Raw genomic sequence first — 23073 nt, forward strand, 5'->3', positions numbered from 1 at the left:
CTGCCCTCTCTGCTTTTTCTGTGTCTTTGACCCCATGAGACACTAGAAGGCCATCCGGGAGGCGGTAACCAGCAGAAAGATCAGTGGCAGTTTGGGCTTCCTTGCTCCATCCTGCTGGGAACTCATGGTCTGCATCGCTCAGTTTATAAGTGAGGCAGTGGCTCTGCTCCAGCAGAAGACCTGCGCTCTGATCTCCTTTCTCATTATGGTCTCATCAGTAACGAAGGGCTGGCATCCAGATCATCGCTGATGCTGCCACCACCCAAGGGGAAGCAAAGTTCAGTCTGCTGCTCCTGAGCTATGTGGGGTTTTGCATTGCTGTCAGCTTGGTGCAGGGAGAAAAGTGGTGTTATGTTAAAGGTAGATTCATAAATCGTTTATACAGAGCTAAAAGAACATAATTTTACAAGCAAAAATAGATACTGTCTGTGGTTAGGAGTCTGCCAATGGACAGGTTTTATTTAAAATAATTTATTCCGTGCACTTGGTGAAACATCCTTTAACTGGTTCTCATTTAGGCTGATCACATAAGCAAGCCCTTAAAGCCGAGTAGAAACTCCTAAATTGTATGTAGAATCAGAATATAATTTTATATTTTTGATTGGTTACTAAGTACACCCAAATCTACACAAATGAGGCTTTAGAGTTAAATATGGAGTCCTATTTGTAACTTGTCTGTTTTTAGCTGGCATGGGTTCATATGGTTCTCTTTATCCACAAAGGATTAACTAGTCTTTACAGACAGCTTTTGATTTGCATTTTCTTCTCTGTTTAAAAAAGGCAAACTAAATGATAATTCCTTTCTTTCCAATTAATTCTCCTCCCCCCATTTAAACTGACTATTAACATGTTTAAATGCAACGTATATTATAATGGCTCTGCATAGAATTGGATCATTATGTAGTTAGTTATGGCTTAAAGGCATATTCATATCGTGTCGGAAAAATCACATCCTAATTGAAGGCATCTTTCCTAAAAGTGGGACCTCATCACATTGCCTTCTTGTGCCACTCTGATTTTATTGACAGGAAGTCAAACACATTTCTTTGATCTGTCAGTGAAGACAAAAAGGGCAAGTGGATAAAATGTGGTGCATGTTTAATTTAGTTGGGTATTTCATTTTTCTGTAATATCATATAGAATGCTTCAGCTTTATTCTTTACAGCAATTGTAGCTTGCATTATAAAAGAAAATGGATACAAGTAAATTTGTATTCAGATCAAGGGCAGTCTTCACGTTACTGGCAAAATGCCAGCGTGTTGCACAGAGTGAGCATTCCTGATACACATTTTCTGCTCTGTGTTAGCATTTTGGTAGAAATTACAGTAATTAAAAGAACAAATAATTTAACTAAATAATTCTTCTTTCTGTAGAAGGTTGCTTCCTAATGTTATTGCCAAAAATCTCACCCAAATGCATTAGGAACAGGAGAGGGGTGAACAGAGGGAACTGATCAGTAATCTTCGTTCTCTTTTTTTTAACTTTTAATAGAATAAATGTGGTACCTGGGGCCACTTGTAACATTCAGATTGGAGCAGTCAGGGAGATAACACAGAAGTAAGAAGACTGGATCCATATGCTTCCTCAACTGATTTGTCAGAGCACTGTATATTTTGCAAACAATTTTACTTGTGGTCCCTTTCAATGTGTTAGCAAATATGTTTACATAAAACATTTCAGTGAGAGATGTGTGTGACTCTTCAAGAAGGTCAGTGGTATGAAGTCAAGTGTTTTCTTGTGATTAAAGTTGTCTTTATCTTTGTTGTTCTGAGTTTAACCACCCAAAGTTAAACTGACTTTTGGGGGAGACCTTTAATATGCTTTATTAGGTCACCAGTGTTAGCACACCTGAATATTGAAGTCATCTCTAGAGTCTAATACGTTATGGATTAGTCCCATTTAAGGCAGCAACAAGCCCCTGACTGAAAGAGAGACACAAAGCCTTTGCAGCAGTCTGATGCAACAAAACATGCAGGGGAAGTCATAACTTTTTTGAAAAAATGAAGTATTTTCAAAGTGAAGATTTAAGTTTTGCGAAGTTAACGTGACTTTTTGTTCTTGTCTTTTAGTAAAAATGGTTTAGAATTGCTGAAGCAGAGCCAAAACAGCCCCTTTCAGTTGCCAGAAATTACAAACCCAGCAATTTTTCTGTCAGGGTAGAAAATATTTTTGATGTTTGTCTAAAGCTGTCAATACAGCAAGAATCCTTCTGCTGCCTAGTTTGAACTGCTGTTTCTTGTTTGTGGGGACATCACTGTTCTCAGTGTTAAGGGAGCTCTGTGGCAAATTTGTGTGATTAGAAGCAAAGCATTATCAGCAAACAGCTCAATATTGTGTCCACTGATTAATAGAATTCCTCCTGAGATAAATACCAAGGCCTTGTGCTGATGTATCTTTTAAAGTGGTTGATTTTCAGTGTTAAAGAGAGATTTGTATGTTGATACTACTTTTCTATATATTTAAAAAAGAGGTATATATTCAGAGCAGCCTTTTAACCTGTCTGTCGGGAAATGTGAATTTCTATATGGGATTAATGCACCATTTCCAGCTGTTTTGAAACTGGCCCTCATTGGGTCCTCCTCCTTGATTTCAGCTTGTCAGCTTTTCTTCCTCTTCATGTCTCTCGTCCTGCCTTTCCACATTCTCCATATGTTTCCATACTCCTCCATGCTTCCATACATTTTCAGACATTTGCATACTTCTCTCTGCTTTTCTTGCCATCAAGGGCAGATACTGATAACGCCTGGTGGTGGCTGGGTTGGGCACTGGACCTCTCTTGCAATGCTGGCAGGCTTCACCCGTCAGGAGCTGGTGCCAGGGTTGTACATGGTGTGCCAGCTGGCGGGGCAGAGTAGGGCGCTCTGTGCATTGTTGACTCTCTTGGCAGAGCTTGCCCAGTCTGTAATGGATAACTGGGTGTTGAAGAAATAAAATGTTTAGTTATTCACATACCTGCATGTGCGTGCATCCAGGCAGAGGTACCTTATTACTTGTCCAAAGAGAAATAACTGTTAGCGCTGCAGGTGACTTTCCCGTCATATGCTGCTTATTTTGCACTGGTCATGTAGGACTTCATAGTTATTTTATAGCAGCACTCTTACAGCACATGTTTTTTATTGTCAGCAGAGGTAGTAGCACTTTAGGCTTGTAGCTTTAAAAGGCCAGAATGTCAGCACTGATGCTGCATCTGCTGTGTCAGATGGTTTGTGTGCTAAGAAAGAAGTGATGATACCATGATACCAGAAGAAGTGATATCATTGGTATCTGGGGTGCACTGGGAAGAGCATTGCCAGCAGGTTGAGGGAGGTAATCCTTCCTCTCTGCTCAGCCCTGGTGAGGCCTCACCTGGAGTACTGTGTCCAGGTCTGGTCTCCACGGTAAGAGAGAGACATGCAGCTCCTGGAGCAAGTCCAGCAAAGGGTTGCTGGAATGGTTAAGAGTCTGAAGTGTCTCTCGTATGAGAAAAGGCTGAAATAGCTGGACCTGGTGTGTCTAAAGAAGAAAAAGCTCAGGGGGGGATCTGATCTGTGTATGTATGTATCTGATGGGAGGGTGTCGAGAGGATCTGGCCAAACTCTTCTGGTGGTGCCAGACAGTAGGACAAGAGGCAACGGGCATAAACTAAAACACAGGAAGTTCCACCTGAACATGAGGAAGAACTTCTTTACTGTGAGGGTGGCTGAGCATTGGAATAGGTTGCCCAGGGAGGTTGTGGAGTCTCCTTCCCTGGAGATATTCAAGAGCCATCTGGACACAATCCTGAATAATGTGTTCCATGTGATCCTGCTTGAGCAGGAGGTTGGACTAGGTGACCTCCAGTGGTGCCTTCCAACCTCAACTATTCTGTGATTATGCTTTAAGTGGGCTGCATTCAGTGTTCTCTTTTAAATGTGATTTCAGTGTTTCTCTTGTGAGAGTTCAGTAACAGTTCTAGATACAGAGTTTCAGTGGGTTGTCTTGTCCCTCAAAATTATGCCTATCTCGTCCACCTAGTAGTAGTAAGGTATGCTGTTGCACTCACAGGTACAACATCACTGGCTTCTTGCTGGAGTAGATTCAGATGAAGTTCAGCTTCACAAGGAGATTTAACATTTTTAAAAAAACACATGCAACCCACAGGTGATATTTTGTTTTCTTAATACTGACATCCAAGCAGAAAACATAAATAGAAATCATTGTCTTGAGTTGCCAGCATAAGCCCTAACACTTCACAGTCTGTGTCTGATGGACTGTTGGGTTTTTTTTTGTCTCTATGGTTCTGTTGCCTTTTGTAAATGAGAAGCCAGTGCTGCTAAGTGTAGATGTGAGTTTGAATTCAAGCTTTCCAAAAACACAAAAGTGTTTGACCCTCACCAAAAAGTGCAGACCCTGAGCAGCCAGATGGTCAAAGTTCAGTATGGCGAGATACTCGTGATGCAAAAGTGCAGACTGGCTCAATCTCTAAATAGAATTAAGAAGCAGCCAGCATTAGGGATACTGTCTGCATTTTCTTTTTCTTTTTTTTTTTTTTTGTCTGATACGCAAGCCAAAAACTTCTCACAGCCTAAAAGCCACAAGTAGAAAGTGCGAATCCTCTTAGATTAAAACTGTGCACAGGACAAATCAGTCACCAGCTTGAGGAAAAAATATAGTGGTTGCTGAGGTTGTTTGGAAAGTCCTAAAACCTTTAACATCTGGTTCATAGATTGTAGGCCAGAATAATAGTGGCTGAAAATGGCCATTTTATGCAAGCATTGACCTATTGTTGTGATCATCTGTATACCTGGTATGTCAGCTAGCAAATATTTTTTCTCATTTGTGACAACAAAGGCAAAATAAGCCTATAGTATAAACTACCTAGTGTGTCTTGAAGTTGATCCTTGCAGGTCAAGGATGAAGTAGGTTGGAAGCAGTCCTCAGGGCTTGCTAGTCTGTCATCTTGTATCTGTGCTAAGTGAAAAAAAAATGATTTTAATATCATAAAAGACATGTAGAGGATAGTGTTTTCTTTTTCTTCTATATGAATTACTGTTTCTCTCTGTTCTGATCTTCATCAAAGTGTCTGCTACAAATAATCTAGGAAAGGAGGCAGATTTTCTCATATAGTGCATGCTTAGGGTGCCTTTTGCAGGTCTTGTCTTTAGATGTTGAAGCAGCTTGTACTTTAGATATATTACAGCTCTGCAGCACTTATGATGAAGGATTTGGGGGCTGCAAGTCCCTAAGGCTACAGTTGCTTTTCTTGAATGAGTCATAATATAAGAATCCAAAGCCAAGTGTTAAAGACAAATGATTAATTCTTTTCACAGAGGAGTTCATTAGTGCCATAAAGTCATGAGAAAGAGGAGGTGGCATCTGTAACACTAGATGGTTATTAACTGGTATTAGCGTGAGTGCTTTGTATCAGGAGAACTAAAATAATGCAAACCACAAGGTCTAATGGAGAAGAAAAATGTGTTAAAATTTGACAAATTGGATTGCAGTGAAGCAATCACTTGACTTTCATAAGCACAGGATTTATCCTTTTCAAAAGGTGCAGAATATCTCTTCCTGTCTTTGCTTCTGTGAAAGCATGTTCTGAAAAATGGGCCACTAAATATTGTTAGTGTTCTTGGTCACCTGGAGAGTTTCATGAGATCTTCCTGTTCCTGTCGCTACAGCATATGCAAAACATGGCCCAAGATGCATATCTGGCTCCTGCTGTCACTTCTAAATCCCTGTTGTAAATTCAGTAAGAGCAGACTGAACTTTAAAGACACTTTATCTGCAACTTCAGTGATGGTTATTTCCTAGTTTCTTATTTTCTTTGTTTAGTTTATTCTGTTTTTCAACACTCAGTTCTTAAAACTTCACCAAGTTTACTTTTTTTTAAGTTTAGTCCTCTGATGGCAGCTACTTTTTAGTATTTAAAGACACGTTAGACACCCTCCGTATCAATTCTTTACTCTGTCCCCCTGCACCTTATCTTTTGTCTTAATTTAGAGGCTGCATTTATTTGCAGTATGTTTTTAATGATATTTAGTAATGCTGTTCTGCTTAATACTGTTAAACAGTCCATAGTGAAGAACTGCTGTGAATCTTTTGATGGGATAATTTTCATACGTATTTCTGCAACTTGCTGCTAATTGTGATGTTGCTTCACAAGTTGCCTCCCTAAAGATTCTGAGATATTTTAAAAGGGGGATAATATGGCAGTGCATGGCTCCTTTGGCTTTGTTCTAGTGTAACTGAGACTGTCAAGTTGAAAATGGGGGAGGATTAGTTAGTACGCAGGAGGCAGAATGGTGATTATTGCTTCCAATGGATCTTTTTTTAACTCATGCTGTGTATTTGGCTGCTCTGTTTTAGTTCACCGTAGAATTAAAATAGCTTCCCATGTTAAGCAGGCAGTTAGGATACTGGAGCTGTAAACTCAAATGGGTAAGATCCCAGGTATTAATAGATGGCATATCCTCCACTGTATGTGCACCCAGCGTCCTGCTCCTGCTGTGTCCCAGCTGGTGTTACTGCATCTCAAGTTGAGACTGAAGACAGTTGTCACTGTTTTCTTCACATGAACACAGACTATCAGCTTCAAGCTACCAATTTGTGACCATCTGATGTACAAATTGAAGAACAATAATGTAAGACAATTGAGGACAGTCTCTGAAGTACAGAATTGTTTTCCTCAGTTTGTGTTATTCAAAGCATATTTGAGCCTCATTTAGAATTTAATTTTTTCCATCTGCTGTGTTTTAAAGAAAAGTAATAATTTTTAAAGTTCTGGGTTTAGTCGGAGTGGTGTCTACATTTTAAATAATAAACCCTGACTGTTTGTGACTGACTGTTGTCTGATTTATGTCATCAAGTAGTTCTTCAGGCCGGGATAGTCGTGATAGTTTAAGGCTTTTAGGCAGCCAAATTGCATGGAAAGCCCCTTGGAATTGGGTGACTGAATCCCCAGGGCTCTGCCGAGAACATCAAACATCAGCGTCAGAGTTTCCACAAGGTTTGCAAGCTGCGGCCAGCGGCAATTAGCCAGGAAGTTCACTCTGTGATCTTGCCTCCTTCCAGGAGCTGCATTCCCTGGATCGTCCTTGTGGGATGCCTTACGCAAAAGGTCACCAAACTCTGGGAGTATCTTCACTGGAACTGGGATTTCCCCAGGAGCCCAAGGCAGAGCACATATATGGCTGGTTCCTGCTTGCCCCTTGCCATTCTTACTTGCCACAGAGTGGCAGTGGTGCTATCCATGGCACATGCTCTGGGTGACAGCCCTCTGCCCGTTTCCCCTACGCTTTCTGGGGCTTTCCAGCAGCAGCTGAAATACTTGTGCTCTATTGTGAGAAGGAAATGTGGTAAATTAGGTAGTACTTTATGTCAGTACCAGTAGCGTTTGTTAATTTGAGGTCCTCTCTGTCAAATATAAATAGTGGGGATTTCTGTTGCTTTGGGTTACGTCCAGTACTTGTGTCTACAGAGGTGCAGACTTTCCTAGTCTGTAGGTCTTGAATCTTACCAATTCTAATTGTCCCACTCCTTGAAATGATTTTTGCATCTATGTTTTTCTTGTTGCTTGCTTGCCTGCCTGCCAACAACCCCTAGGAGATTTTGTTTTGATGTAAGTTACAAATCTGGAAAAGCTTGCTAGGTGGCCTGAAAGAAAGAACTTGGAACTCCCTTGAAAGTTACAGATGGCACCAAAACTCATTCTCTCCCTCATGCTTATCTGTGAAGACCTTAAAGCCATGCTTTACTGAGGGCATGTTGGTTTGTCTATTGATTATGATATGCAAAAGCATCTTATTTTTTTAAAACATGTAGTAATTTTTGCTAAAGCTGTGAAAGAGGCTTTTCCATCTGGGGAGGTGCTAACCCAAGCCTGGGCATTGAACACTGAAGAGAGGAGCAATTATCACGGTGTTATCAGTGCTAACAATTACCATAACGTTGTCAGTCAACAAGAGGGAAGTATAATTGAGGTGTAAGTCTGAGCTGCAGACTGACAGTGCAGTTTGAATTAAATGTGATCCTTTGCCCCTTGGGATGTTGAGCACAGCGCACAAAGCCATGTGGGCGTCTTGTGGAGGTGTACACACCTAGGGCAGACCGCATCCTCAGGCAGTTTGGTGGATGGTTTCTGACAACTCACAGAGGTCATGCAAGGCTAGCCTTGGTTTTATTTTTCCCAGGAGCTATATAGCTAAATCTGGACGTATCAGGACAGAGAAAGCAAAAGGCCTTACTGCACCTTCTGTGCCTGCTGCAGATTAAATGGTATCAGTTTGCTAGGAAGTTTTAGCGTGGATAAAACACTTCAACAGTGTTCTTGTAAATGTCTGAACAATTTTTTTCTCAAACGCTGAAATAATTCATCCCAGACAAATACCTGGCAGTGTACATTTCAGTCTGAGCTCTTTGGCTGACAAAACTATCATGAACTGAAAGGTCCTGTAATGGAAGAAATTTAGCCATGAATGGTGTCACCTAAGGTAGAGGTGCAGGATGTGGTGATGGCAACTGCAGCCCCAGACAAAGCGTGCTATAAACAGCTACACATTCCACAGGTCTACACATAAATCAAAAAAAAAAGTATTTCCTTCTCAAACCAGTGCCTCTTTCTTATAGGCTTACAGTTCAATATTTGCAAAGGTTGTAATTACTCTCAGTAGATTAAATGTTAGAGGCATTTAAGAATGATGTTTTCATCCTGGTTTTCTAAGGAGAGTAGGTTTACATGATAATGCTGTCCAACAGTTTCAGGCAAATATGGCAGATGGAAGGAAACATCAGAGCGGATTATCCTCCTAGAAATTTTATGATAACCTGTGATGGGATACCAGAGGTAGGTCCAAATTAGTGGTATTACTTGGTAATAGATGACTGACAGTTTAAAACAGTGTGAGATTAAGAAAGGAGCCCAGTATAAGCCTGCTTGCTCATCAGCAAGCACATAGTCCCCAGCACGACTGCCTCCTGATGACTGAGTGGCTGCAGGGCTGTTGCTGAGGAAAGGGATTATTGCAAATACGGTGAGTGCTGAGGGGACAAAACATACAACTGTTCAGTGAGCCCCATTTCATTAGATCCTCTGCAGAACTACTGTCAAGTATTTCCCCCGGCTACACTGTGATCCTTGGACTCAGGCACCATGCTGGCAAGTGCTCCGATTCTAGATGCACTGCGTGTGGCAGTCGTGACATTTTCTGCTTTGCAGATCAGAGTTCAGTATAATTGTTACCAGGAAGGGCTGTGTAGCTGTGGTGGTGCCATCCCAAGGGTCAAAACCATAATCATTTTGGCTTGCTCAAAGTCTAGAGTTTTCCCTCACTGTGGGCTCATCTGTTGTACTTCAGTGTCTGGTTTACAGTTACATGGCTCTGAGTACTTTAAAGAATCAGCAGCAAAATCAGATTGCATTGATGAGTTAGGAAAGGTTTTATTTGATCAGTGTGATGAGACAAAAAAAAAAAAGGCGCTATATTCAGTACCACTAAAGAATATATCTTACAGAGGTTGAAGCTGGTCTAACTCCAGAGAGCAGTGGAAAAGCTGTGCTTCATTAAGGAGGGGAAAAGTGTTTCATAAATGTCCTGTTTGCTCACTAGAAAAGAGAAAACATGAAATCTTGTGTTAGTACAAAATAAGAGTAAAATAAAAATAAGGAATCTGGGTAAAACTCCAGTTCTGCAGATTTAAATACTGAAAAGTAAAATGTAAAAAAATTGTACACACACTTTTCTCCTTAATAATCTAGTGAAAGGTGGAGTAGTTAAGTCTGTGGCGCCTTTAAAATGATTCATTATTTCCATAGAAGCCAATTCATGTTTATCCTTCAAATCGCTCTGTGGACATTAAAATAATGGAGAATTATATTTGCTTTTAATTTTGTTTCCAGACAGCTTGGCCTGAATGTTCATGATGTGACTTGGAAACTGTATCAGATTGTGATTTACTGTTGCTCATAATTGTGTGAAGATTGAAGATATGCTAGATGCTGCTTTTTTCCTCCTCGCCTCCCCCATTCTTTCACTTAAAGAGTGTTCTTGAATGTAATGTGATGAAAAGCCTTCAGTGCTTTTCCTTGTACAAGCCACAGCAGATGAGGATTTTATTTTTTCCCTAACATGAGGCCGTGTAAAATGAATTGTGGTTTGTGTTTGATAACTGGTTTATTTTTTTCCCCTTTCTTCTGTGTTCTTATTATGCTTATGCTCTTATTATGCCTAAGTTTTGACTGGTTTTCTGTTGTCATGTTAATCAGCTTTCCTTAGAGGGTAGAGAGAAGCAGCATTTTTTTAGTTAAGGTGGATGAGTTCAGTTTTATGAGTCATATGCAAAACACCAATTTGGGGGGTGGGGTGGGGGGGATGATGACTTATTTGCAGTAAGGCATCTGTTATACATAAGGATGTCAAATCGGCTTCACTGTTGGGTCAGCTGTTTCTTAACTAGTACCAAACTGTAAACTAAATTTATCTATCAGGTCTTATGGATAAAGTAATTTATTATTCCTATTTTCCTAAATTCATTTTTCCTATACAGTTTTATCTGCTTTTTGCTCTACTAAGTAAAAAGCTATTCTTAGGGGTTTATGCATAATATAATTTAGTAGAGGAAAATAAATGGAATTTTGTGAAATGTAACATAAAAGCCTACAGAAGGTTATGCAGATTTTGGAAGTATTATAGCCATGTTACAGAATCCAAACCAGACTATTCAAACCTAAAAATTTTAAGTGATCATTAAAATTTACCAGGATATTGTTTTCATATTTCACTTAAGAGTGTTTTCTTGAAGATAAGTTTCCTGCCCTGACAAAAATTGTCCATGTGACAGTGGGACACACTACTTGTGATTTGGCTCTACAGGTGCAGCACTATGTGTGCTGCTTGGTACATGAAAGTTTTCTTGCAAATTCCAAGTAAGCCCCCACCCACGCAAATTTAGATGATTGGTGCTGTGTACTATATAAGTCTGTCCTTGGTCTCTAATGCATCCTACTGGGATATGGCCATCTTACTTTTCATATGATTTCTTTAGGGGAAACCCCTTTCTTTTATTTTTGAACATAGAAAGATGGCACAAAGCATATAGCAAGCACATTTGGACTCAGGAGTTCCAGGTCGTACCACAGCGTAAAACACCTGCCTGAATGCCAGTTTAAAAAAAGAAGGAGGGGGGGGGGGTGGGAAGAAAAGCACACCACCAGCTGGTTTTCAGCATTGAAAAGAATTTGTTTTGCTCCTCACCTTAGTTATCAGTGATAGTCTTTAGTTGATGGCCTTTTGTTTCCAGTCTTTTTTGCTTTCTCATTCTCATGCCCTAGAGCCTTACAGTTTTAGTCACTGCATGACATCACCTAAATCAGATTTTGGATGAAGTCACAAAGTGAACAGTAAGCCAATCTTCTCCAAAATTCATGTGAGGAAACATCCCAATCGTTAGCATAGATTGATAAATGAAAACTGACCCGTGTGAAATTAAATTCGCCTTAGCTTAACTCTTTGGCTTTTTTTGTTTTGTTTTACCAAGTTAGTTGTTAGTGATGCAGACATGTTATTCATGCCTCTATTCCCAAGTATCCGGCCTTTGAGTTTCGATGCGTAAAGTGGTTTGGGAGTAATCCAGATCAGTTCATGCAGAGGCTATTCATATTAGTAGAAAACTACTTACAAAGTCTGAACATGGATTTTGTATGCACTTTTACCCTAAAAAAAGACCATGTGTGTCTATATGTGCGCAAGTGTCTGGATATGCATATAAGCAATTACATCAGTCTAAACTTTTCAGCAATTTACTGTCTTATGTGAATCTTTTGTTTCACATCATCATACACATTTTATAATAAATTTCAGGTTTCCTTTTCCTTTAGGGAAACGCATTTTAGTTTACTTTATGAGTAGTGGTTTGCAAAGCATACACTGTTGTCTACTGGTTTATAGTAGAGAATCAAAAAACTATTTTAAAATGTTTTCATGTATTCATTTTGTAACTGTTTTTAGAAAATGATGATTTGAATAACTGTAATTTTATCTAGTCAGACTAGTCTGATAGTGCTCTAAATTATCCTGAGATAGATTAACTATTCAAACTGCTTGAAAAAGAAACTGTTTTCCTGAATAAAAGTTCAGTGCAATTGAATTACAACATATAAACCATACCAAATTAGGATGGATGTGATGTTAGTGTACTGTAAATGATGCATTATAGCAGTGTTTACCCTCTTCTTTCTTTGAGAAGTTAAGCTTGGTATGTTCTCCTTTTGCATATGCTCTCATTCTAAGGATTCTAAGCATTATATGTAGTTCAGTCAATACTATAGGTATGATGTATATATATATGTCTCATTTAAAGTAGCTCATTACAATGATGTATTTGAAAAACTGTATTTTCACTTGAAGTCTTTGCAATGCAGTGCGTCGTGTTTCACACACTGGTAACTGTTGATGTTCTGTGGTGATTGAGGCTGGTCTGTGCTGGCAGGATCTATGTCTTGTTTCAGGTCTGGTGAGGGATGCTCAACGTGCACCTTCTTATCGGCATAGAGCTGACCTCTCTGGGCACGCTTCATGCAGGCAGGGTGGATGACTGCAGGGATTTCATGTGAAGTGTCAGTTGAAAATGCCAGATCTGCAGATAGTGTCCTTTTGGTCAAAAAATACAGAAGGTCCTGCCACAATGCACATTGTGCAGGGGGTGAGTTGGTATCAGATGTGCTCTTCCCATGCTCTAAAGCCTTTCTCAGTCTTTCAAAGAGAGAACCGCTTTGTTTCCATGGATTAGTTCTGGTGGGGCATGGGCTGCAGCAGTGTTACTGTCTTACTTGTGTAAGTACCTAACTCAATTTGAGTACAGACTGTCCTTGCTGGTGAGGTGTAGGCAGAGCTCAGGAGGGAGGATGCAGACCCAGTGTGTGGCATCCCACTTCCTGTGCCATGTGGCCTCAGCACCAGCTTCTCCCGTAACTCAGCACAGCTTGGCATTTGAGTTGGACAAGTCTGCTGGGTCCCAGGGTCAAGGTTGGAGTCACCAAGACATGACAAGACCTCCCATGACAATGTCATAGAATCATAGAATAGTTACAGTTGGAAAGGACCTCAAGATCATCTAGTTCCACCCCCCCTGCCATAGGCAGGGACACCTCACACTAAACCATCCCACCCAAGGCTTCATCCAAGACGCCATGTGGCAGAAATTCACTGCTGAGAAGAGAAGGGATCACTCTCCCCACTTGGTACTAATCATGGAGAACAATGCTGGCTGCTTTGCAAAATATTAGTAGTGCTGTACGAAATCTGGGCCTCTGTTTATGGCCCTCTGAGTCAGACTTGTTTACTTCATTGAAGTATTAATCTCTGTCTCTGATTGGCAGTCAACAGCTCCAGGCTCCAGGCTTAATAGAATTTTCAAACTGTAGATAATGCAGTTTTGCTGAAAATCTGAGGCATCTATCGCACTCTGAATGATGTATTCTCCTGCACTCCTTTTTGGTCTGTTTTTCAGGGCTGAGGTTAAGATAGATAATTAATTGCTCCCATCCCAAGCCCTGTCTTTTAATTTAAGTTTTCTTTAGCATCTGCCAGAACCTTCTGCATGCACTTCTGAGAGGGTAAGCAATGAAAGAGCTGTTAAATTAACTTCAACCATTATTTTTTTTTCAGTAGGATGAAATAGAGATTCAGTATATCAAGAGGTTTCTGGTTTATTTTATTTCATATCATGACAAAAGAAATGTGGGAAGAAGAGTCTGGTGTTCTGGTTCTGTGAGAGGATGGTGAATGAGGAGTCCTGTCTTCTTGTCCTGCAGCTTAACTTCTGTGTTAGCAAGAAGCAGGACATGAGGAGTGGATCCTGTGTTAGAAATAGGACATGAGGATTGGATTAGTGGAGTGAAACTGCTATTGCCAAGAGCCTAATGTCCACACTATGCAACTGGGAAGATAGTGGGGAGGGGTTTAACAATACTTAGCTAATATATTGCTTACCTCAGAAATACTTTGCTGTTGCCTGCACAGCCTTTTCTGAGAATGAAGCAGTGTCAAGCCCTGTTATGTGCTGTGATAAATGCTGTCACTGATGAGTCACTCCTGGCTGGGGCTCTGATCGCCCTCCTGCTAAGCAGCCTGCCCAATTCTTCATGTTCTATACTTGCCACTCTAAAAAACCCACATGCTCTTTTCACAGGCATAACTTCCCTTTTTGGAGAACTGTGTATCTTAGGGATTTTTAAGCAATACTTAAAAAAAAAAAATCAGTACAAATCTTCTAGAATGGTCTCTCTGCAAAGTACACCTACACCTGCTGAAAAGTCCCAAACAGTAACAGCAAAATAGGGCTTATGTCTGAGGGAACAACAGAGGGAAAAATGGTGTGAAGAAGAATGTATGAAGACAGTTTTCCTGGGCCACAGTTGGTTTGCAGTGCATCAGTTACAGATCAATTACATACATGTACTGGGAAGAGTGTGTACGATTCGCCACTGATATGAGCTGCTCCTTTGTATTATTTCTGTTCATGCATCACTTTACGTAATAATTCTTCCTAAATTATATATGTAAAGTAGGTATATATTTCAAACACAGAAAAAAACCAAGAGAAAGTAAGGGCAGTCTGGATTGGTCATACAAGCCTATTGAATAACTGTTCTCATCACTTCTGTCTGAATGAAATTAGGGTTGGAAAATCCACTTTTTACTCAATTTTAATTTTGGTATAGCTGCCCAATTTGTAACTGCTGGGAGAAGGATGTTGTTGCTACCATACCAGAATGCTATGTATTAATAGCTTGCAGATATTTAAAAAATCTCAGTATATGCTTGAGGTTCATTTCAGTGGACATTAGTTCGTTTAGATGCCTCTAGTTAGTAGAAAGAGTCTCAAGAGAGACTCCTCCCATCCTAAGCTATGTCTGCAAAATTATTTGGACAAATAGCCCCTGGCCATTGACTATGCAGGGAGCCTGAAGAATTTATTCAGATGGGTTAAGTCAGCTGCAGATGGTGAAAACTGTGAAATCAGATACGATGAAATTCTTTGCGGACAATGAACGTTGTGCCTGATGATCGATATATTCAGCACGATTCTCCTTATTTAAAGAATTATTTCATGTTATTATTTTTCCACTTTATGGTTAACTGCTTTAGCAAAAGTTGTGGAGAGAGTTCACCACAGCTTTCAATACTGCTCAGCAGGTTGTTCACTTCTGTTGTATTACATGTATTATTTTTGTCTTCTTTAGTCTTCTGGCACCAGTATTACAGTGGATATCGCTGTCATGGGAGAAGCACATGGGCTCATTACGGACCTTCTGGCAGATCCTTCGCTGCCCCCCAACGTGTGTACTTCACTGAGAACAGTCAGCAACCTGCTTAATACGCAGTTAACCTTCCAGGCCATCCACAAGCCAAGGGTAAACCCTTTGGTGTCCTTCAGTGAGAACTACACCTGCTCCGACTCAGAGGAGTGTCCGGAGAAGGGAGAGAAACTAGCTATTCCCAAGGTGGGTACTGGACCCTGTCTGTTGTCTTGTAACTTGGTCTCCCTAAAGGGACAGCCATGGACTATGTCATTGTGCTTTTTGCTTGTTTGCTTCAGATCAACATTTTATGCGCTGATCATACTGTTAATATAAAAGGGACACCTAAATAGACTTTAGGTTTCATAGTAAGACCATTCCTGTGTATCCTTCAACTCATGGCCAGGCTGACTTTGGTTCAGGCATCTTCAGAAGATGATATTTGACACAGGATAGCTGACATCATAGGTGGTATGCGTATTTCCTCTCCTCTCCTATTTGGAGCTTAAGAAAGAAGAAGTGATAGGAAGTAGAGCAAGCCAAAGCCTTTCAGCATCCAGCCTCACAAGTCTGCTCTATTACTTCTCACGCAGAAATTCCCCTTCCACTCAGAGGATTTGAGGCACTGCATGTAGGGTGACTGTTCTAGTCAATGAGCAGTGGGGAAACCTTTTTGCCTACTTTGAAGTTTGGAATTTGAAATTCTTTATGAATTTCAGTCTCTTCTTCCTTCCATTAGTGAGAGGTGTGGAACCTGTAGAGGTCAATGAAAAGGTCTCTACTGATGACCTCCAGGTGCTTTGGATCAAGTTTAGAATGTCATATGCCAAACAAACAGAAGAGATCACCACAATAGTTAGTGTGACAAATATTGTAACCTCATTGTAAGTAGTTTTGAGAAGAAAAAGAGGACTGAACCAGAAAGATGTATACATTGCTGCCTTGACAGATGGCTTTACAAATGCTCATGAATCCAACAGGAAATAACCACCCACATTTAGTAAATGAACAACTAGAAGGAACACATCAGCTTTGAAGTAGTTTGAATTGTAGGTTTGTTGCTAATTAGCTGTCCTGCAAGGCTTACATTTCACTTTTGAAACTAAACCAAAATACTTTCGGAATTTTGTACTGCAGTTTCCCTCGTAAAATTAAATACAGTCAGAGTACATTGCACAGGCACAAGCTTTTAGCAGTCCAAATGACACAGCCAGCATTCATTCTAGCATTTCCCAGCATCTGAATTGTAACACTTGTGATTCTTCTTTTAATATATTTCAGTGTGATGATAATAATTACACTACTTGCTTATGTAGCAGCTGTATGTATGAAAAGGATGTTCACATGTTTTTACAAGCATTTCCCAGTTTATTTTAGTGTACATGTCTATCATTGCAGTACTCTAGGCTCTGAGGGGAAAAGTTAAGTGGAAGAACAGTGCCATCACGTGAGCAAACACAGTGAACAGATACCAGTTTGCTGTTGCGTAATACCTAGTGAGGAGAAAAGAAGTGAAGGATGAAGAAATGAGTTAATCCTATAGAGAACTAATTTGACTGAAGAATTCACTGACCTAAATGTATTACGGTTCATAAGACTAGCATTGCGGTCCTTTATTGAAGTGTCTAAATACAGATTTGGGGTCTTTACCTTAACCATCTGATGCTGAGCATTTTGGGTAAGGAGATAGTATGTTAACATATTTTTCTGTAAGTCTGAGCTTTAGAACTACAAGTCTCTTCCATTTCGTATCTCTTAGCCCTCTGGCAAAGTCAAAATGCTGCATCACAGAGACATACTTATTTTAGCTCTTACCTATATAAATACCTCAGGAAAAGTACAGGGGAAATATCTTACAAAATTCTAGCATCTGTAACATCAAATCTGGATCCATAAAGGTTCATCATCTTTTATTACCTCTGTCTTCAAAAATTTCGCGAAACAATATGAGTCCTCCTAGTGGAGAAAAGGAATTGTCAAGTGAAAGAAAAATGCAGGGTGGTCAAAAAGAATCTGCTGTAAATGGTGATGCTTTCTCTAAGCTTTTCAGGAGATGACATACCCCAGAGCAAGAAAGTTTACTTTCATTCGGTGATCTTTTTTGCATTAGGTAGATATAGCAGGACAAAAAGTTGGAGCTCCTCTTCCTTATTTTTTTGCAGCCTGTCTTACCTTGAATCTTTTGTTCCATTCATTACAGTTTAAATCACAGAATAGTTGAGGTTGAAAGTACATCTGGAGATCATCTTGTCCAGTCCTTCAGCTCAAGCATGTTGAGCCTGGAGCAGGTTTCTCTAGGCTCAACCTAGAGCTGGTTTCTCAGGACGCTGTCCAGTTGGGTTTTGAGTATTTCAATGGGTGTAGACTCCACAGCCTCTCTGGGCAACTTCTTTCAGTGTTCAATCATCCTTGAAGTAAAAAAAATGCTTTCTTACATTTAAATGGAATTTCTTATATTGCAATTTGCGCCCCATTGCCTCTTGTCCTGTCACTGGCACACCACTGAAAAGAGCCTGGCTCCATCTGTTTTACACTCTACCTTCAGGTATTTATATGCATTGGTAAGATGTTCCCTATGACTTCTCTTTTTCAGGCTAAGCCATCCCAGCTCTCTCAGCCTTTCCTTTTATGATGGATGCTTCAATCCCTCAGTCAGCTTTGTGGCCGTGATGACTTAAGTGCCTTTGGCCACATCATGTTAAGACCAACATTTTTAAAGAGCACAACTCTCATTGGCTGACTCCAGCAAGAGCTCCAGCTGTTGAACATCAGTGGCTATGGGGCTGTGGATACATAACTATTTTAACCTTAAAATAGGGAGGATGGTCCTCTAAGCATTTAAAGCACCAGCTGTGTTGATTTGAATAGAAGGCAGGCACTGTAATACCTGGGAGAATACAGATTTAAGGTACTTAAAGTACTTAAGGTGTTGTCAGGTAGAATTAATCAAATGGAAATGTTTTTTTTCTGATATTTAAAGCTCTTGTACACCTATATAAACTCTAAGCAACTGATTTCTCTCTAGCGCTTACGGAGAAGTTTGCCTCCAGGACTGCTGAGACGAGTGTCCTCAACTTGGACCACAACAACATCAGCCACAGGATTACCTACACTGGAGCCAGCTCCAGTGAGAAGGGATCGCAGTGCCAGCATCAAACCTCATGAACCACCTTCATCCAGGTTTGTGTCTCTCCTTGGGTGAATTTCTTTGGTTCTGTGTGATGACGTCCCTCATTTAAAAATGCTGATTCCAAAGTGAGTTTGAACTACTTGTTCATGCTTCTCTAAATTGTCTTACCAGTGAAGTAGCATTCCCAGTTTTAGTCAGATTATGCCAAAACTATTACTAGGAACCAAAATAAAGAAAATAAAAATAAATCTATTCATGCTAGCAAAGTGCAAAAGCACCAAATTCAAGAAGAGAATTCAGAGCTGTGATACCAGAAGACTCACATGTTTTTCTGCAATTCAAAATTTGGTGCCAGTAGTGAAGAAAAAGGTAGGACCTGAGAAGGCCCAACATCACCAGTGTTTGCTTTTGGGCATCTTGTGTGACTGCAGCCCCAAACAGCTTTCTTCTGAATACGTAAACCTTTCCTATAGAGGAGGCTCTTGTGTAGGGCACCTAGGTGCTCAAGGCAGCAGAGAACACTGAATATCTGGTGCAATAAAAATACATGATTATGCTAAGTTCCCTTTGTGAGGAGTCCCTTGTATCTCAGTGAGAGTAAATGCAAAGAAGCTATAACCAAATGGAAATGTTCTTCAGTCACTGGCCTGTGGTTCTCAGGGTGCATTTGATTTATACTATTGGGCCCAGACTCTTTACGTAGTATGTAAGTATCCTAAGATGGGAATCAGAGGGAGCAGGAGAGCAATTAAATATTGTTGTTGGTCCTTTTCTATGGATGTTATATAACTCTGCATGATGAGCCAACTAAGCAGGCTATCAATTCTTCCTGCGTTTAATGTAGCCAATTGTATAATTATAGCTCTGTCTCAAGCCTCCCAGCCTACTGTCTGCAGTTCTTCTTTTACAGCAGGAGAAACAATGTGTATTCCAGAAAGGGGAAAAGCAATCCTATAAGTCTAGCTTTAAACATTTTGGCAGACCAATACAGATTTGCTTTTAAGGAAAAGAATTTTGAACTGAAGGAAAAAATAAATCTTGATTATCTGCCAGTTCACCTGTACCAAATTCGAGCTTGCCACAGGTAACAGAGAAAGAAAGATTTCATGGCTTGAAGGGTAGGACAGGCAAAATTAGACTGGAATTACCTGCAGCAGATTCTGCAGTTACAGAATTTGCATGTTTTTCAACAGTCTGGGGCATCGCCTCTAGATCTCTGTAGTTGGATATATGCAAAAATCTCCTGTTCTTAAGATTAGCAATCCTGTACATTTCCAAGCCTACATAAGTAAACCTGTAAGGCATGGTCCTCCTATAGTTTCAGATGGTTTGGGAAGGACAATAAAGTTTCCTCATTCCTTTCCTCAGTCACTTCTATATGCAGTGATTCTCCCTTAAGAAGTCGGAGAATGTGGTTTGGGAGGGTTGGTTTGGTTTTTCTTTACAGTGGGACAGTGTGTTATATTTTTTAAAACACAGCTGGATTCTTTCTTTGTCTTACATCACCACAGATTGGGCCAGTGAAGACAACCAGCAAATATTTTTGTAGGTAGTACTTACTCTTCCAAAACAAAAAGGCGTTTGTAGAGTTAAGACAATGTTACATGCTTTTTGTTTCAGAACACTTCTTTTCCAAATTCAGCCAGGACTAGGCTGGTTTGAAAGGCTGTCTTCTGCCATGCATGTCATCACATCATCTGGATGTGAGGCCGTGAGGAGAAATGTGGAGTCTGAGAGGCTGCTTACAGAGAGTAGGTCTGTCCGGAGAAGTTATGAGCCTCATCAGGTATCCCTGCCCCTGGCAGGAGGGTTGGAACTAGATGATCTTAAGGTCCTTTCCAACCCTAACTATTCTATGATTCTATGATCATGAGAGCCAGTCCTACATCCCTGCAAACAGCTGACTTAGGACAGGTGTCATTCAGGAAAACAATGATAAATGCAATTCTTTTGCTTTGCAGAAGTATTTGGCCTCTTCTCATACACAGTTGCAGCCTGAAGGCTGAAAGCATGTATCCATCCTGTTGTAGGGGACCAGCATTTGTTCCCCACAAACACAGACACATGCACCCTGTTTTCCTTCAGTGAGTTTCTCTTGGATCAGTGACCAGTGTCTTCAGGGACTGTCAACAGAATTTTTTCTTGAGATGGAGCCTGTGTTTCAGTTGGCTAGAGCGTAAAGTGCTTCACCCAGAGAAGAGGCACACCAGTAGCAGCAGCAAAGCAGGGCTCTTCTGAGCCTCTTCCAGCCTCCTGAGGAGCAAATCCAGTGCCCAAAGGGTTACTGGGTATCTGCCTTGGTAGTTGCAGCAGAAGAGTCAAGGAGGCTGATTTTTCAGTTACTCTGAGAACTTGTTACACTTCTGGCTCTTGTAAGGAGGCGTTAGAAAAGGATATAAATTTAACTTATTTCGAGTCAACTTTTAAACCTCTTTGTACTGTCAGAATAATATGATGAAGACATCTTTGTATAAACAAAGCGAATAGGCCTCAGCACTGAAGGAAGTCCAGCTTTGGAGTGTCTGCATAGTGAATATTTTTGCTGAATACAATACTGAGCGCCTCACAAAAAGCAGTTCAGCCAGCAGATAGATGCTGCTTTCCTCGTCAGATTTTGTACTATCTTGGTTTTGTGTACTTCTTGCAGTGGCTTCTAGCTTCTTAAGATCTGTCATAAAGGTTTTTTAGTGTGTCAAACAATGCCTGTTTGTGCTCTGGTTTTGCAGCAGTGATTCCTGGAACAGCTCAATTCTGATGACAATCACGAAGAGCAGGTCCTTCTCCACCTCCTACACCATGTCTTCTACCAACCACCTGAATACCAAAAGGCAGAGCCGGCAAGGTGAGTGGGCATCCATGGCTCTGTCAGGCTCACTGCAGCTGCTCTTCCATGAGTAGTACATGCAGCTGCTTTTGATCTCTGTCCAATCTGTGACTTTTCTAAAATATAGTTATTTCCTTTATTTAAAAAAAAAAAAAAAAAAAAAACAACCCTCAGTGGCTTAAAATAATATATCTCATAGTGATCCTATTGTAAATGTTTTGACTTTTATGATTTATAGAGGTTAGTCATGATATGATGCAGCAAGTGTTGTGATTTATGTCCATGTAATTCCCTTTACGACAACAGGGCTGAGAGCAGTGTTTTCTATAACATTTGTTAGATTAACTGTCTGTGTATTTTGCCTGAGATTCCCTGAAGCACAACTTACATAATGCCATTTGGAGCTGTAGGCAGCAACTGACCTGTCTTACGCAAACATATCCAAGACAAAGCCATTATAATTCAGAGATCTATCTCTGATGTATTTTCATTGTTGAGAAAGTCCAGATAGTTCTTACTGATTTTTAGAGATGAGAAATATGGGGCCTGTTACCCAGGTTTTTGGGCCTTTTAAAAATTACTCCAGTTTTAACTGAGGGAAAGAAATTGAGAAGGTGGCTTCTTAATTGATTATGAAATGTGCAGTATGACAGCCATGAAGCAGCCTTAATCCAGCGTAATGTGGTTCTCTTCCTTGTACAAATGCAGGATAAAGTAATGTTTACCCATGCTTTAACTTGCAGTTCAAAATGATCACAAGGCCTTCCTTTTTTAAATCAGCCCATGGAATAATGTTGAGATAATGTTACCCAGAGATCTGACCACCCAGACATCAGATGGAAACTGATAGGTGCCTGAGGCCTGACATTGGAAAAGTCAGAGAATCCTAATTTAGAGATGGGTTTGAAGATATTGCTGCACAATTATTCTGCCTATCTAGCACTGTCACATCACATCTCCTTTTCAAACTGAAGAGTTTATTTAGTCTGCTTGTACAGATGCTGCTTTGTTATACCGCAGTGAAGATTAGGTAGCAAAACATAATCTCAAAAGGTAATAGGCATAGGCAAATGAATAAAATTGAACCAGGAAAATAATGGAAATAAAGTACTGGGTATCCAGGAATTAGAACAAAACAAATCCGACTTAAAATGTGATTTTTGGAGATTAACCCATTAATTTGAAGGGGGGAGGTGTTTAGAATATTTTATACTTGGAAAACAAGACTTACTAACCCTGTCAATAAATTTTACCTTTGTCTGTTCTGCTTCCAGAAAGTGTTAGTAGTCATCTCTCTTGCCCGAATACATAAACTCCCATCTGATGGAGAGCTCCATTCCATCAGAAACTATTCCTAAGGGCACCAATTGATAGAAGTAAAAATTCTGGCTCAGCATTTTATGCAGAAGATTGATACTTTCGTGTTTTAGATTGTTTACAATTACACATTGATATTATGAATTGGTTTTGTGTTCCAACTAAAGAATTGCTTCAGTTTGCAAGAACAATTGCTTCAAAACTTAATACAAATTAGACTTCTATATATTAGCACAATTGGCAATATATAATAATTCTTGGTAGAAGCTGATATACCTAAATCTATGATCTGTTAACTTATAAAATGTGTCTGCATGCATGAAAGCATTTTGGAATACTGCTAGTTGTACTTTGTTAAAATTTTGGGGTAAACTCGAGCTTTTTATATGTAATTTCAAATCACACTGAAGTTACTCTTTTATTTCCTCAACACTGCACATAAAGTTCTGAAGGACCTAAGCAGATGGATGTACTTAAAAAAATTCTCCCTATATTGTTATTCTTCTCTTGGTTGTTCAATATTCTTTGCTGTAGCGAGACACGTTT

At 40.1% G+C, this 23073-nt stretch overlaps 1 protein-coding gene across 2 annotated transcripts in view; it reads left to right on the plus strand.

The window, feature by feature from the left end:
• PDE3A (phosphodiesterase 3A) overlaps positions 1-23073 on the plus strand; it is a 254751-nt gene that overhangs the window by 191091 nt on the left and 40587 nt on the right. For both annotated transcript variants that reach the window (XM_065683581.1, XM_065683588.1), the window contains exons 3-5: positions 15200-15460; positions 18282-18436; positions 21113-21228. In XM_065683581.1, coding sequence (XP_065539653.1) covers positions 15200-15460; positions 18282-18436; positions 21113-21228 — 532 coding nt within the window. The remainder of the gene's footprint in view (positions 1-15199; positions 15461-18281; positions 18437-21112; positions 21229-23073) is intronic.

This window comes from Lathamus discolor, chromosome 1, assembly GCF_037157495.1.
Source record: "Lathamus discolor isolate bLatDis1 chromosome 1, bLatDis1.hap1, whole genome shotgun sequence".
NCBI classification, from domain to species: domain Eukaryota; kingdom Metazoa; phylum Chordata; class Aves; order Psittaciformes; family Psittacidae; genus Lathamus; species Lathamus discolor.